Raw genomic sequence first — 17,840 nt, forward strand, 5'->3', positions numbered from 1 at the left:
AAACCGATCTGCGCTATCGGCTTTTGTGAGGGCGCTTTTGCAATTTCCGCGGAATGAAAAGGGGAAAGTAGCGGCGCGTGGGCGCGTGCTAGCATTGCAAGAATGGCGGAACCGTACAGCGTTGTAGGCAGATTACTCGGTATTTCGACGCACAACACAAGAGGGTTTTTCATGGCGAACGTGCTCCCGTGCACGATGTGAGAGTACTGTAACGGAAGCAACGCTACGGGAATACTCCCGCAGCTCAAGTATTCCTCTTTAGATGAGGACACATACGAATAGGAACGAACTGGGTCTGATGAGGCAGCTCAGATAAAAGTAAGGAAAATGTGCGCTTTCGCGGCTTTCTAAGTAGTGTTCGCACAAGCTTTGACACCCCATCTACCGTACGAGCTGCATGGAACAGTTGTTTGTTCTTATTGGCTATCAATTCTAGCTCGGGCAGCACCTTCTCTGTCAGTTCATTAAATGCGAGAATTTTGTCTTCTGCACACAGAGAAGCGACGGCGCTCACTTTGTCCGTCAAGTACGCCCTTTGTACCTTTTTCCGGTACCTGGAAGTTCGTAAACATGATTTCTGCAATGAAAAAATTGCTAGGAAGCAAGCGAGCTGGTGAAGATGATACATAATGTAAAACCCCGAGACTAGGGAACACGAAAGGATAGACACCATACGAAGTCTCAATTCGAGACTTCGTGTTCGAGACTTGGGGTTCGGTCTGTCCTTTCGTGTTCCCTAGTCTCGGGGTTTTACATTATGTATGATTTCTGCACTTTTAAACCACGCGGGCACCAAGGGTTGAGGTACTGGCATGGGTGCAAGGACTGCAGGGCAGTTCACACACCCACAGAACCGACGGCCCTGCTTACATATGAGTAAGTTTTCAGTTGCAGTTATTCCCTTCCTAGCTGAAATTTATGAGCTTCTACCTGTGCTCCAAACTCTTTCCGGAAACACACACTTCCCCATTACACCTTTTCGCTGACCGCGAAGCTACAGACATGGTGGAACCGGAGAAAACAGCTTGCAGTCTCGGTGGGATTCTGTACCATCAAATTTTCGCGCCCTGGCTTTATTGCTTGCGTGTCCTCACGGCTCACACACATGGGTGAATTCTGCGGCCCGTTGCCTGCAGGTATTCTGCTTCACCTCGACGAACGAGGCTCCGTGACGTACCCCACACTTGACACTGTCCGCCGTCGCTCCTCTGCTGGCCGACGACGCGCACCGACGACGAGCTGGTCGACGTGTCCTGTCGACTGCACCAGTGAGTTTCCCCCTGACGTACGGACAATACTAGAACCTTAGAAGCCGCATCGGATGAGGTTGATGAGACGCTTGTTCGCGTCTTGGCAATGAAGGAACATGCGGCACGACAATCGCACTTCGAGAACCCAATCCAAACCCTTCCACTAGACCTCGGTTCAAGGTCCAGGTCACGTGGTCCGTGCTGAAGAACTCTTCCGTGCTCTTGGAAATGTCGTGGCACTGAAAGGTAATCCGACTCGAAATTTGCAGAGACCAGGGTCTTTCGCTCGACACACGACTATGACTGCGGGAAGTTGATGCCCTCAGGAAAAAAAAGGTTTCGACCACCAAGTGCAGCTGTGATACGACACCCGTGCGTGGGAACGTTATTGAATGATGTAGCAGAATCGCTGTTACAACTGTGTAAACAAAGAATTTTCTGGGAAAATACGGAAAAATGGGCTGTCCGACACATTCGAAAGGGTGTACCTGGGTACTTTACATGGCGACATTCCTGCTGTTTCACGCAGGGGAGCGTCCAAAACAAGAGGTTTCGTTACTGAACCGCTTTGTAATGCCATCCATTGCGAAGAGCTCGCACAAGGAACGAAATACAGTGGAGGTTACATGTACATTTACGTGATCCTCGCTCCTATTTTCCCGCTGAGTTCAAAGATATCTAAGAAGCTTCTCTGCAGTGAACGCTGCATATTAAAAAGCACTATTTAACGGACATAGAGGAACTCAAAACCAGCAACAGCATTTACTGAAAACGGTGACTACCCATCTCATACCAAGACAACTCACAACCACACTCAACTCATACCAGGACAAATCATAGCAAGTGAACTCATGCCACATTCATCTCATATCAATTCAAGTCACACTAGGAAAGATGATATGAGGAGAAAAATACCACAGAATGTGACTTCTAGTGAAGGAAATGTACGAATCCCACAAATAACAGTTATACTGAAGCACACAAGGGTCGTTGCAGTGCACTCCATGGGAAATAAGGAAGTTTGAAAAGAAACCAAACAGAAGGTGTCCTACGTTTCTGTGGTCGTGCGGTGTACTAAGACAATAATCATTCGAATAAGTGGATAGCCTCAACCCGTATTCTGGCTCATCACAGTGCTATCCGAAAGAGGTCCATAGGCATACTTCTCCAGGTGCTGTCTCCATGATGATACCTTTTCAATTTCTGATTTGATTTAGCTGCCCTATTTCAGACCAATGTCCATTCTGCGCTTAACTCATGCTAGTGTGAACTCGCCCCAGTCCAAGTGACACGAAGATATGCTCTGAAGAAAATACACAAAGCTCATAATTAACAGTTTATTGAAGCACATTACAGAACCGGCAAGTGTGAAGACAACAGTGAAAACAGCTGGTCTGAAAGATTCAACTGAGAAATTAAAAAGGCATAACATAAGCGACGCCTGGAGAAACGCCCCTATGGACCTCTCACAGACAGCACTGTGATGAGCCAGAATAGGGGTTCAGGCCATCTACCTACTCAAATGATTAGTGTCTTAGTGTTCCACGCGACGACGAAGATGCAGGGACAATTTCCATTCCCATTTGGTGTCTTTCCAGAATTCCTTATTTCCCATGTAGTGCACTTCAACGACCGTTCTGCGTGCATCAGTGAATGTTACTTGTGGGATTTGTGCATTTGGTTCACTATGAGTGACATTCTGTGATCTTTTTTCTTCTTTTCGTTGTGATCTTTCCTGGTGCAATTTGAATTGGAATGAGATGAGTCCAGCATGAGTTCACTTGGTATGTGCTCTCCGTTGTGAGTTGTCCCAGTATGTGAGTTTGGTGCGAGTTGAGTTTGGTGTGAGTTGTCTTAGCAGGAGCTGAAGTGGAGCCCTTAAAACAGGGTACACTGGTCCTTTTCCCTCTGGTTTTCCCACGTCTGTAACGTATATGCTTCGCTTCAACACTTGGTTCCATCAATGCAAATAACCGTCCTTTACAACTACCGTTTCAGCATTGACGCAGAAAAAGTGCATCAGTTTGCCAGGCCAAGTGTTTTGTCAGGCCACCGTTAGGGTGCGAGCTAAGGTATGGGAATCACTACAAAAAGTTTCCGTAGGAGCTTACCGCATCACCTTTGCAGCAGCAAGCCGCCGGCACCGTCGACGGACCGATAGTCGACGGGCACTCTTTGGTTTCTTTGGGTTCTTACTTGGTCGGGACATATTCGTTCTCCTGCCTGCTGGCGAGAGCTTTTCGACACCCACCGAATGATGACGCCGGTACGCAGGTCCGTGATATGAAATTCTTAACGTACCCACGGCCAACACTACAAGATCATCAGGGGTACATCGCCGTCACCGCGACAGCCTTTGCAGATCACATAGCATCGAACTGAAACCGTAGCCCTAGATGACAGGCACCTCACCGAACTTTATGTGTAGCGTACAATAGCGTCGGACACTACTTATAACCACATAAACAAGATAAAACGTAAAACAAAAAGGAAGTACACGTGAAATCGAGCCCAAATTCAGTTTCTTTGATATCAGCGCCACCTCCCAGGAAGTTCCGGAAGTTGCAACGCCTACACTACAAATATAACCACTCGGTGGCGTTGATGGCGCGATGTGATTTCGTAGATTTTGTTCATGAGTTCAAATCCCGCAGGTGCAGCTGAGAAATAACTTTTTTTTTCTTTACTAACGCTACACAGACATATCAATAGTCATTTCTTGAAGACAGTGGTGATCTTTTGGCGCAATAAAGTGACTAAGATTTGACAAACAGCAGCTAAATAAAAGACATCATCAGTTGGATTCGAACCCACATTCTCCGGTTGCCGAAAGGTTACTTGTGGGCAGGGATGGGAACCGAAACTGAACCCGAACCGAAAACCGATAAAACCCGTATTTTTCGCTCAACCGGAACTGAACCGAATCAATTTTTCTTCTCGTGTTGAACCAAATCGGAACTAAAAAAAAAAAAGAAAACGGCTACCGGTTCGCGAAACGGTCCAGACGTAATGTGGGTTGTGAAAGATCGTAACTACGATTTTCACAGCGAATTGAACCACGCTTTCCATGCAAATTCTAAACCTGAACAAAACAAAACTGCAACCTAAGTGTGTGAGGTATTTCGTATTTTGCCCTTCGCATTTCGTATGGTAGGCTGATTTACGGCGTCAAGTCACTTTCGGTGATGGAAAAGCGGAAGTGTGAGGAAAAGACAACGAATTGGTCCTGTTGACCAGGCGTACGGGGAGGTTATATATTGTGGACGAAGACTTCCTTCCTTCAGCGAGACTGTAGCGAGACTGCGAGAGCGCGAGACTGTAGCGAGACTGTGCGAGACTGCGAGACTCAGCGAGAAACGCATGCGACAAACGGTCTATGGCATCGGCGTCTAGGACACCTCCACCAGGGCGCTGTGCGTCAGCTATGTCCGGAGGGAAGTGACATTGAGGAGGAGAGGTGCTCAACGTGCATGCAAGGCGAGCTCAAGAGGAAGAGTTTTCCAGCTGCTGATGCATCGACGCGAGACACAAGACCGTTGGAGCTGATCCATTCAGATGTCGGGAGCGTCACGCCCACATCGAAAGGAGGATCAAACTGGTTTGTCACATTCATCGACGACCACTCGAGGTACACCATTGTGTACCCGATGAAAACAAAGGGGGAGGTGCTTGAGAAGTTTGACGAATACAGGCGAATGGTTGAAAATCTCCACAACGCAACCATCCAGATCCTTAGAAGTGACAATGGAGGAGAGTACACAGGAAAGGAGTTCCGGCAGTATTTGGTCAAGTATGGGATTCGACGACAGCTAACGGTACCTGGGACGCCACAACAAAACGGAGTAGCGGAACGAATGAACCAAACACTACTCGACATGACGCGATGTTTTCTGATCGAGTCGGGACTCCCCAAAGCACTCTGGGCGGACGCGATCGTCACAGCTACTCACGTTCGTAACAAGTGTCCATCAAAATCAATCGGCTCTCTCGTGCCAGAGGCTCTATGGTTCGGAAGGAAAGCTAGCATCGACCACCTCAGAGTCAACGGCTGGAGAGCCTGGGCCGTACAATGCAAACCACGCAGTAGGAGAACGAAGCTGGACCCAAAGGCAGTGGAGTGCGTGCTCGTGGGTTATCCCGAAGGAGTTAAGGCTACAAACTGTGGAACTGGAGAAGCGATGAATTCTTTTTGGGACGAGACGTCGTTTTTGATGAGAGCACGTTCCCGTGTAAAGTGGAAGCGGAGACGCAGCACGACCTGGTGGGACCAGTCAGTTCCGTCAGTGGTGACAATGACGTAGTGATCGTAAGCAGTAACGCCGAGGACTGTGAGACATTCATGGAGTCACCAGCATTGTCGAAGAAGAGGGACAAAGCCTGGAGGCGTCACCGCCAGAAGCTGTACCGGCTGCGTCACCATCGCCGGCAGCTGAGCAAATGTTGGATGCGTCACCACCGCTAGTGGCGCCAAGACGATCCGAGCGGCCGGCAGCCAAGGCCCGGCCGAGTTACTGCTATATGGCCAAAGGAAGTGGTGCCATCCCGGACCCCGCCACTGTGGAGGAGGCACTCCTCATGCCTGACGCAGGAGATTGGTGGAACGCCATAGAGGAAGAGTTGGGAAATCTGAGGAGAAACGGCACGTGGGAAATTGTCCCAAGGCCCAAAGACCGTCGAGTCGTGAAATGCAAGTGGGTATTCCGGAAGAAGTATAACGAGGTCGGTCAGCTGGAAAGGTATAAAGCCCGTTTGGTTGCTTGAGACCTACTCTCCCGTCACAAAGCTGAAATCCATTCGCATACTACTTGCGATCGCAGTCGAGAGAGGATGGGTTATCCACCAAGCTGACATAACCGCAGCCTATTTGAACGGAACCCTGAACGACCAATTAATTTCTTATGATGTGAATAGCACACACGCAAGGAAATAACGAGAAATACGATCAACAGCTAATAGAGAACCAAAACCCATCACGTAAACAAGAGGTACACAAAGGATAAATAATTGAAAAACAATCTAAAACGAGAAACATGCACGGATGAATAGCAGAGAAACACTCTAAACGGCGCATCTGCCAACGTGTAAACAACAGACACATGCAGGAAAATAATTGAAAAAGAATCTGTGCGAGAAACATGCACGGAGCTAGCACTGAATAATAGATAAATACTTTGAACGGCACACCATCCACACGTAAACAATAGCACACACGCAAGGAAATAATGAGAAACACGATCAACAGCTAATAGAGAACCAAAACCCATCACGTAAACAAGAGGTACACAAAGGATAAATAATTAAAAAAGAATCTATCAAAACGAGAAACATGATGAATTTAATACAGCACCGAGCTAACGCTGAATAGCAGAGAAACACTCTAAACGGCGCATCTGCAAACGTGTAAACAACAGACAGGAAAATATTATTGAAACAAACTATCAATCATTAATAAATTGAAATGGAAGTAATCTATCTTTTGAACTATCATAAAATCATCATTGCAACCTAACAATATAGAATTTTCATCCTACTCGGGCACTATAAACATTACCTTGACAGAGGTATCCAAACACGCAGCACAGCTAAGCTTTACACAGTACAGCCAATCTATGCTACTTGAGCCCGGTGGGGTCACTCTCTCCCTCTATACACCCCAAAAGCAAAGAAACCGCACATCCTTTGTCAATCTATGGGGTGGGGAAGCCCTCCCTCTTTTTAATTCTTTCCTCCAAAAGGAAATATTCTTAGGACGGGTGTACAGAGGCAAAATTTTTTATTGATCGCAAATAGACATTGCAATTATTCAATTCTCGAGAACACAATAAGAATTCTATCAACAAAAAATAGCACGCAAAAAGAAAAAATCTAACAATAGACTTTTGTGTCAGTGCAAACTGGTTTTAGAGAGACATTATCTAAGCAAATGAGAAATATTATCGGCGCAAACAATACTCAACCAAAACGAGAAACGCCGCATTTAATGTATTTCAGATCTGACACAACTATTATGCATACATTATTCTCAACTCACAAAATATCAATCGAGTGAATATCTGAAGCAAAGAGAGAAAGTCAAATTTATTCAATGATAGAAACAATTTCGAAAACGAGAATCAAATTTAATTACATCGTTTTATGATAACTTTGCAATAGTAATTTCTACACGCAGAAGCCACAAACAAACAACTCATCTGAAATGCAAATTAATGTAAAAGTTTGCTACAGTGAAAATCAACGCACACAACTTAAAAATACTTTCCCAACTAGTAGAACATTTCTGTGATTATCAATCGAGCAATCATCTGAAGCATACTCAAAGCAGTAATTAATTTAGGGAAACACTTTCTGACCAAGCAGGGCGATACATCACAGGAACACATCTTTTTCATTCAGAGCCAACTAGAAAACAAAGAAAAAAAATTAGAGAGGGAAGCTGAGCTCCCATGCACTTTCGCCAAGGTTACGCCTGCAGGGAGTAGGGGGATCCCACAACGGTCGTGGTGAAACTCAAAAACTGACTCCAACAACTCAAGTCGGGAATTGAGGGTTCTAGCCCGTTTAAAGCTCGCGTTTTTCTCGCTCATCACATCTTTTTTTTGTAAATTGACTTTCATAATTCTCACGACAGGTGGATATTAATAACATTCTAAACACGATAACACGATTAATTTTTAATAAATATAATTAGCACCGATATGATTTAATTAAGTGTCGAGGCACACTACAAAACAGAACAGACAATTGCTATACATTAAAGAGATGGACGGATTTTGTACTCGTTACCATAGGTCGTGGGAGGACGTGACAAAAAGCTGCTTCGAAAAGGAGGAGCCTCGAAACGATTCAATTATCGCTGCATTTCAATACGTCCTAGACATCGTCGTATTCGGAGATATGGTGCAAATTATGGAATTCAAGATGCGAGAACTTGTATATGCCGAATCTACAATAGTTATAAAAATATTTGCACGCCAACATCGGAAGGACGACTGGGATTGATGGTGGAGTTTTTGAGGTTTGCTAACGAAGAATTGAAATACACTAGACCAAATGTAATTGTAATCATTGCAATGAGCATTGCATTAATCAAGAAAGTAATGAGATCAAATTATCATATACAAGCAGTCTATATCGCACGATTCATTACGGATTTGTTGAAATTACACCTAACGGTTGAAATGGAAAGTACATATTATACAAAATATTATCACGTGATGTATTCCACTAAAGCCTCTACACATTTATTTTATTCTACCAGTCAATTATGTCGAATGAACAGAAATTCAATATTGTCGTGCAAGGTCTGATGTATCATCACTTATTGAAACTCAACAAACATATCAATTGCGGTGGACCACCGGACGATTTTCATCTAATACTCTCTTGTACGCCATTCAAGAATCTTCATACAAAGAAGGGAAACATCAATAAGAGACTGTGCAAGCTCATCGCGACAAAGTGCAGGTTGTTGAAGCAATACAAACACGGCGACAACATATCACCTGCGTTAATCAACACTGGATTCAAGCGCCCAATAATCAGAATAAACTACTTGATGTCTTCGGAATTCATCAATCAAGACAACAAACGGAAACTTCAGAATTTGGAATGGAACTAATTTATCGAAATAAACAAGTGTACAACTGAAATAATAAATGTATTCTTTATCATCATTGGAATGTATTCCACACATCGCAACGAAAACACCTTATGACTAGATTGAAGATTGCTAAGGAGACATTTATTCCACACTATGTACAAGGATCTTCGCATGGAATCAGCGCTGGCAATCAAAGAGATTTTACACGACCACACTCTATACAACACCGACACCCGAAGGAAATAATTTTAGAAAAATCGCTAATTGAAATTTAGAGGCACGTTACATCAATCTTTGTTTACAAAGAGGACCACTAATATTTTGCGAAAACTTATTTTATGAATTAAATTGCACAGTGTATATATTTTCTCAAACGATTGGACAGTTGACAATACTATATTGAAAGGAATCTATTATCAAATGACGCGATGCAAGTGATGGACAAGCATGATGCGCACGCGGAGTCTACAATTCTAATCATCATAACATGCGGCACACAGTTCCAATAAGATTTTGGGAGAATCGAATCTCACAACCGCCACCAGAAATGTTTAACCACTATACAATGAAGATGAGCACTATGCATAAATCTCTATGAGTAAATATCTCTTTTGCAAACTTAACCAAAGCAGCACACATAAACGTAGCTCCAATTCACAGAATGTACCCGAGATTTTCATTAGCAGTACTGAAAAACTATGAGTTTATTCATTATGTCACGGCATATGAGGCACTACAAATGGAAAGGGCATACTTTAATTTTAGCAGATTTTATCTCATAATGAAACAAAACGCAATCTCCAACACCAAAGGCTAGAACGCTAGTACGGGCTAGAACCCTCAATTCCCGACTTGAGTTGTTGGAGTCAGTTTATGAGTTTCACCACGACCGTTGTGGGATCCCCCTACTCCCTGCAGGCGCAACCTTGGCGAAAGTGCATGGGAGCTCAGCTTCCCTCTCTCATTTTTTTTCATTTTTTTTTCTAGTGGGCTCTGAATGAAAAAGATGTGTTCCTGTGATGTATCGCCCTGCTTGGTCAGAAAGTGGTTCCCTAAATTAATTACTGCTTTGAATTTGCTTCAGATGATTGCTCGATTGATATTCATAAAAATATTCTACTAGTTGGGAAAGTATTTTTAAGTTGTGTGCGTTGATTTTCACTGTAGCAAACTTTTACATTAATTTGCATTTCAGATGAGTTGTTTGTTTGTGGCTTCTGCGTGTAGAAATTACTATTGCATAAAACTATTTAATTAAATTTGATCGAAATTGTTTCTATCATTGAATAAATTTGACTTTCTCTCTTTGCTTCAGATATTCACTCGATTGATATTTTGTGAGTTGAGAATAATGTATGCATAATAGTTGTGTCAGATCTGAAATACATTAAATGCGGCGTTTCTCGTTTTGGTTGAGTATTGTTTGCGCCGATAATATTTCTCATTTGCTTAGATAATGTCTCTCTAAAACCAGTTTGCACTGACACAAAAGTCTATTCTTAGATTTTTTTCTTTTTGCGTGCTATTGTTTGTTGATAGAATTCTTATTGTGTTCTTGAGAATTGAATAATTCCAATGTCTATTTGCGACCAATAAAAAATTTCGCCTCTGTACACCCGTCCTAAGAATATTTCCTTTTGGAGGAAAGAATGAAAAAGAGGGAGGACTTCCCCACCCCATAGATTGACATAGGATGTGCGGTTTCTTTGCTTTCGGGGTGTATAGAGGGAGAGATTGACCCCACCGGGCTCAAGTAGCATAGATTGGCTGTACTGTGTAAAGCTTAGCTGTGCTGCGTGTTTGGATACCTCTGTCAAGGTAATGTTTATAGTGCCTGAGTAGGATGAAAATTCTATATTGTTAGGTCGCAATGATGACTTTATGATAGTTCAAAAGATAGATTACTTCCATTTCAATTTATTAATGACTGATAGTTTGTTTCAATAATATTTTCCTGTCTGTTGTTTACACGTTGGCAGATGCGCCGTTTAGAGTGTTTCTCTGCTATTCAGCGTTAGCTCTGTGCTGTATTAAATTCATCATGTTTCTCGTTTTGATAGATTCTTTTTCAATTATTTATCCTTTGTGTACCTCTTGCTTACGTGATGGGTTTTGTTTCTCTATTAGCTGTTGATCGTATTTCTCGTTATGTCCTTGCGTGTGTGCTATTCACATCATAAGAAATTGGTTAATTGTGTCGTGTTAGAATATTCAACTTAGCTTCCCATATTTTTTATTATGTGTATTGCATTCCTTCTGCTTTCTTTTTTGGATGACTTTTTCTCTCAACTTAGCTTCCCATATTCTTTCTTATGTGTATTGTGTTTCTTCCATTTCATGTTTTTTTGGCTGGGTTTTTCGCCTTCACGCAGAGTTACAACATAATTCCTGCCACTATTTGGCTTTACTATCCTTTGCATGTAAACCGCCCACCGCACGACTGTTGTAGGGGAAAAAATTTGCGATTCAAGTCGGCCCAGGTTGAAAAATGCCTGTGAAGTTGGCCCAGGTGTTGTCAGTATGCATGCCCCTACTTGCGTGTAAACCACCTACTACACACTTGATGTAGCAAAAAAAAAAAAAAATATGAAAGAAGTCTGCCCAGGTGTGACGGTATCATCGCTTGGCTGGTGTGACAGTGTGCATGTCCCTACTTACATGTAAACCACTCACGCGCCGATTGAAAAAATGCGAACGAAGTCAGCCCAGGATGCACAACAATGAGGGCGCACCGAACCCGTCGGCCCGCTGGTAAGCATTCGGACAGCCCCTCACCTGCACACCAGCCACCGCGCGCTGGAAAAAATAATGAAAAAACGCTAGAGAAGTCGGCCCAGCTATTGTTCTTGAAGTTACACACATCTATCACAACTTTGTAATTAAAACTTCACTATGGTGCTCACGTATAATAATGTGAGACTTTTTATAATAAAACTTGTAATTTTGATTGTAATCATATTGATTAAAAATATCTTCTTTGATTAAATGTGCCATAATGGAATATTAGCTGTTGTGCACGCAGTTACGTACATCCTGACAGAACTTGGTAATTAAAACTCCGCTAGGGTGCTCACGTATAATAATGTTAGACTTTTTATAATAAAACTTGTAATTTTGATTGTAATCATATTGATTAAAAACATCTTTGATTAAAATGTGCGTGATTATCACTAATAAAAAATATTGTGTATGATGTATGATACCCCTTCAATGCTATTGCATCATGCCTGCCTGTAATAAGTGTAACTTTTGTTACGTGTATTGTGTTTCTTCTGCATCAGATTTTTTTATAGGTTTTTCTCCTTCATACAGAGTCATAACATAATTCCTGACACTAATGATTTTCACTTGTACTTTTGTGTATGGCTGTCCTTTGCATGTAAACCGCTTACTGCACACCTGTTTTAGCCGGAAAAAATACGCGAACGAAATCGGCAAAGGCTCAAAAATGTCGAAAGAAGTCGGCCCAGGCTCAAAAATGTGAGAGGGTAAACGCGCACGCAGCCCTCCGGCCACGCTCTGCCCACCAGTAAGAGCCTCCACCCGAGCGCCGCCCGCCGGTCGCGGGAAAAAATACGCGAAAAAAAGTCGGCCCAGACGCGACGGTGGCGCTGCCCTGGTGGCAATGTCGTAGTCCTATCATCTATCTATACTACTCCGGTTCCATTCCACGAAAGGAGCAAGGAGGACGTCTGTCTTGAAGAAAAGTCTGTACGGGCTTCGTCAGTCCGGAAGGCAACGGAACACACGGCTGGACGAATTTCTGAAAAGCGAGGGATTAACAAGGTCTAAGACGGATCCCTGCAGAAGGTATCATAGTTGGAGTGTACGTAGACGACATTCTGATCCTGGCTCAGACTGAAAAGAAGGCGGAGAATTTCAAGAAAAACATGGGACACGTTTTTGAAGTGAAGGACCTTGGGGAGGCAAGCCAAGTGTTATCGTTAAGGATTCAACGCCAGAAGGACGGAAAGCTCACCTCGGACCAGACGATGTATGCCGAAGGAATTGTGGACCTGTTCGACATGAACGATGCGAGAGGAGCCTCTTCGCCACTTGATCCTGGAACGAAGTTCCTACCAGCCTCCAAGGGACATCAAGCCTGGAATGTGCTCTCGCACAACTATCGCCAAGCAGCCGGAGGCCTACTTTATCTCGCCGGCGGCACAAGGCCAGACTTGGCATTCGCAGCGGCTTATATGAGCCAATTCCACCACAACCCTACGGAGCAGCACTGGAGCGGCATCAAACATATTTTACGCTATGTCAAGCAAACTAAGCATTATGCGCTGACGTTCGAGGAGCTAGGGAGGAAAGTGAAGACCTTTTCGACGCTGATTGGGCGAGCGATAAGGTGGACAGGCGGTCGTTCAGTGGTTACGTTTTCACCTTAGCTGGCGCAGCTATCTCTTGGAGTAGCAAGAAACAGAGGTCAACCGCTTTGTCGACCTTGGAGGCAGAATATCTTGCCATGTGCCACGCAACAAAGGAGGTCCTGTGGATGCAACATTTCATGCAAGAGTTGGGAGCGAGCGAGTTCATCGACGAACCACACACAATGCACGTCGACAACCAGGGCGCGATCGCACTGGGGACGAACCAAGTGACATCGGAGCGCAGCAAACACATTGAGCTCCGACACCTTTTTCTGCGAGAAAAGGTGGAAGAAGGCAAACTAAGGCTCGAGTACGTCAAGACGTCGGACAACCACGCTGACATACTGACAAAGGCGCTGGACGGCAAGAAAACCCGACAGCACCGCGGGTCTCTAGGCCTTCGTGACATCACGGACCCTATGACGACACGTTGAGGGGGGGTGTCAAGTATATTCGGACAACGTGTCGACAGAAGTTTGTTGGACAGTTAGTTTCGTTTTCTTTCTTCTTTGGCTGTTTGGCTTGCCACCGCGCGCCTTGAGCCACACGCGTTGGCACGTTCATTAAAACCGATAGTTCTCTGTCGAACAGTACTGGCTGCTCTTCTCTTCTCCTGACGTCCTACCCAACAGATAGAAGCTCCGTAAGTGAGGGAAGATAGGGGCCAGGGATATTCCTAGGATTTTCGCCCCGGTGAAAAGAAGAGGGGTGTTGACGTCCCGCAGAGGGGGTGTGTGACACCCATATTTGCAGCTTTTCTCGCTTTTTTGGCCTTTCTTGCAGGCTATTTGGGGGAGGGCTGCAAAATGCTTTAGGATGTCTCATAGGGGGGTGTAGAGAAAATTCCTGATGGGGGCGCAGCAGCATCCGCTGTCCCCTCCCTGTCCACGACGAGGGAGGAGCTGCGTTATACACGGAGCAACTTTTACCACCAAGTAGAACCAGTTTTGGAGATGGTGGTAGTCAGCCGACACCACCACCAACTCGAGTTGCTGGGAATTGGTCGCCGAGCGAAAACAGTCGTGGAACGGTGAGCGGGCTTCGCGCGGAAACATCCAGAAAGTTGGTGTTGTTCCAGCCAATCCAAGCGACAAGCGTTGCCACGTCACCCCCGACGGTGTGATGTGATTTCGTTAGTGCCCTATACCTGGCATGGGCTTAAATCCTGCAGGCGTAGCTGCAAAATTATTACTTTTAACTAACACCACACCAACATATCAATAGGCATTTTTAAAAGACAATGATGAGCCTTTGACGAAATAGAGGTCATTTTTTGCGCTAAATTTTCATTTGCAAAAAATGACCTCTCAGAGTCGTGTCAGACGGCAGCTCAAAGGACCTTTCTAAGAAATGACCATCAACGCGAAAGGAGGCCCCCAACGACATTTGAGGTGCAGAAAGGAGCAATCTCGACAACAGTGTTATGCCATTGTACCCTCGCTACCTTCGCAGCTGAATGTATAGGAAAACCTATAAAATGCGGATAATGGAGTGAAGCTGTGTAAACGTATTTAGATATCCTATTTAGAGAAGTGCATATGACTTCTGCATCTTGATTTGTGGCGCACAGACCAACTTCAAATTTCCACAGCAGACATGGAAAACGAAACCGAAAAAGGGAGCCGGTGAGGGCAGTCAGTTGAGGAGCACTCCTTTCCCGCCTGTCTGGCAGGCGCCCCCGAACAAAGGTCATTTGAGAGGCCGAAGGCAATTTCTCGCAATTGACATTTGAAATGCTACCTGACTAGGGTATTAGCTTTGAACAATGGCAGTTGAAAGATAGGCACCAACAGATGTACTCGAAATCCACCCACACCCGATTGCTGTAAGATCGTTTGTGGGAGGAGCACACAATTGCACACAAAGTGCGTAATTCGGGGACGGCTTTTTCTTGTGTGTGTGCGTGTGGCTGGACACGTTTTTCTGTCGACAGACAGTGTTGTGCGTAGCGGCGCTAGTAGCTGCGCCGCTGTTTTCGCTACTTTTTTCAGTAGCGGAGGAGCGGACGCGCTAAATTTCTAACCAATAGCGGAAAAATAATTTCCGCTAAAAATTTTGGTATCGTGTCCGATGCTGCTACCGCTACTTTCCCGCTACTTTAGTGGGCAAGACAAAAGAAGTAACCCATATTCCATGCCATTTCACTTCGACAAGGCGGTATCCGTGTCTGAAGTCTCAGAATCCGGCATGATCAAAGTGATATTTTCTAATTTCCGTGCCAACTTATTCTGCCTACAATAAAGTGTTCAGAGCTGGTATCGACATTTTTCGTACTTATTGTTCCTGCATAAAGCAATATTTTATTGCCTAAGCGTTTGTGTGGGCTCTACTCATCATGGTTACATGTTCGTCATAAAACGAATCTGTACACAGTAAATCATTTTACACCTTTATTTGCTCAAGAAATGTGTATTCTTATAAAAACACCATTTTCCATTCCACAAAGGATGCAAGAAGAGCATTACTAAAGGGGTACCGACATACACCACGTTTTATCCAATGTCCATCATTAAGGGTGTAAACGGGGGTGTTGAAAACCTTTTTTACATCCGATTTGAATTGGGAATATGGTGTTAAAATTGGTGTTGTATTTCCTGAGAGAAAAATTATGCTGGTTTCACAGCTACGCTCAGCAAGTAATCACATAACCTGAGAAGACGATAACCTGAGTTAAAAACACAGTATTTGTCAGGAAAAAATGTTAGGTACTAAGCTGATATCTTTGACTCGTTGCAAGCGTGGGTGTTAATTACAAAAACGCATTCCCGTCACCATTACAAACGTTCCCCGTCCCAGCACATGTAACGAACGTGCTCCAACAAATTGTATTTCAGTATATGATCCACCCGACACGCTAATATAGGCTACTGAGGGAGTCCCGACGTCTCTTCAAGACTCGGAACTCACGTTGGTCCCACAGTGTTACCAAGCTAACGAGGCGTGCCTGCGACGCATTGCGCTCCGGTTTAGGTTTTACGATGGAACCACGGCTGGAAGTATGCCGTGTTCAGCGTGGCGCTTGCCATAGAGGCAAGGGCGTCGAACCGTATGTCTCGGCCACTGGTCTCGGCATGCTGCCGCAGAAGCTTCTATCTATTTGCGAGGGAATTATTTGCCAGCAAACAATTCCATCATAAAAGGCGTTTTTAATGGAATACTCCCCTTTTAAGGGTGTTTTCGTTTGTAAACGCCCATCACAGTGTTTTATTAGGAATACGCTTAAAGGTACTGTAAAGCAGTAGACAAGCATGATATGCCGGTGATGTGACTAGAGACTTTGTTGCTTCTAAATACCATATGCGGAACCATACGACCGTCAACGCGCTATAAATATTTTTAATTTGCCATGAAAGATGCGGCGTAGTGGAGCGGTGCGACGCCTGGTGTCAAACAACCCCCTGTACAGCGGGCAACACTGAAAATTGGTATTACAGACTATTACATCGGAACTTCGTTATTTTCGTAACCATATTATTAGTTTTCTTGTTTACCTATGCATTCTGAAACCCCTGTTAACAGTTTAACCTGTTAACCCCTGTTTTTGCGAAGTAACCCAGCGCTGGCCGCTGTTCGATGGAGGCTCTCCCTACTTCTCTGCTGCGCCTGCACGCTCCTTCTGTTCGCGGCCTCTTTCGAACGAACAAACTCTCTCTGTGAACCTCTGTGAACAAACAAGTCCCGACGCTGTCTGGCTTCTTGAACGTCTGCACGCAATGTGGTTGCCGCCGTATGTGTCTGGAGTACGGATTCATTTCGAATACCTAGTACAGTGTTGCCCGTAATCTTTAATTGTATTTTTTTAATTAATTGCACCGTCGATTGGAGTGAAACTTGCGCAGTTTTTGTCCTGGCGGCTTGGACTATCGAATAGCCACACTAAATGACATTTGATCGGTGCTGCTTTACAGTACCTTTAAGTAAAGGGTGTATTAGAAAACACCCATCATTTAAAGGGACAGTCTCGTACAGCCGGGGCGATTCCGAAACTTAGCCAAAACTAGCTTCACGAGTACTGTACACATACAACCGTCAAAGTTTCATTCGAAATAACCAGGTCGTTTTCGAGGAATTTGTCGACACGTGCCGTAATAGCAGACGACGAAAGCTGCGGTCGGAGCTGTTATGCGACCGTGCGCGCCGATGGCCAGCGACTTCAGATTTGTGATTGTGGATGGGGTTGTCCTGCGACTCTTAAAGGGACTCTGACCAGAAACTGTGGGAGCTCTTTCGTACTTGCAGTCAATAAAATGCCCAACAAGGACTCTCCATGCGAAAAATTCATGCATTAAAACCCCACGGTTTCTCTAAACTCGAAGGGGCCGTAAACAGGCCACCAAACATTTCTAAAATAACGATACCCCATGAAAGAACGCAGATCACAATGCCCAAATATACATTTCGTTCGGCTCGTGCCAGCTCATTGACCCATACAACTGCTTTCAAAGATGAGTATCCAGTGAGCCTCTCTCCACCACGCATACGTCACATGGCTACGTAGCGTTTTGCCGTCCAATCGGTGGGCCCAGCTGCGCACATCACGTTTCAAATTACCGGCCAATAAACATACTTCGTTATCAGCTGTGAGCCGGAGCACTCAGTTTGTTTGTGTGAAAC

At 44.5% G+C, this 17,840-nt stretch overlaps 1 protein-coding gene and 1 long non-coding RNA gene across 3 annotated transcripts in view; one reads left to right on the top strand and one right to left on the bottom strand.

Annotated features, from left to right (window-relative positions):
* LOC135394135 (uncharacterized) overlaps positions 1 to 3,984 on the top strand; it is a 37,871-nt gene extending 33,887 nt beyond the window's left edge. The window contains exons 2-3 of the long non-coding RNA XR_010422773.1: positions 3,249 to 3,322; positions 3,378 to 3,984. This is a non-coding gene — a long non-coding RNA (uncharacterized LOC135394135). The remainder of the gene's footprint in view (positions 1 to 3,248; positions 3,323 to 3,377) is intronic.
* Positions 1 to 17,840, bottom strand: part of LOC135394132 (histone-lysine N-methyltransferase SETDB1-like) — an 85,864-nt gene that overhangs the window by 50,001 nt on the left and 18,023 nt on the right. The window contains exon 1 of one of the 2 annotated variants that reach the window (XM_064624663.1): positions 3,362 to 3,780. The exons of the other annotated variant lie outside the window; for it this stretch is intronic. Within the exon in view, the coding sequence (XP_064480733.1) occupies positions 3,362 to 3,459 (98 nt within the window). The 5' untranslated portion in view covers positions 3,460 to 3,780. Of the gene's footprint in view, positions 1 to 3,361; positions 3,781 to 17,840 lie in introns of those variants that run through there. 2 annotated transcript variants of the gene reach the window in all.

Source organism: Ornithodoros turicata, chromosome 5 (genome assembly GCF_037126465.1).
Source record: "Ornithodoros turicata isolate Travis chromosome 5, ASM3712646v1, whole genome shotgun sequence".
NCBI lineage: Eukaryota > Metazoa > Arthropoda > Arachnida > Ixodida > Argasidae > Ornithodoros > Ornithodoros turicata.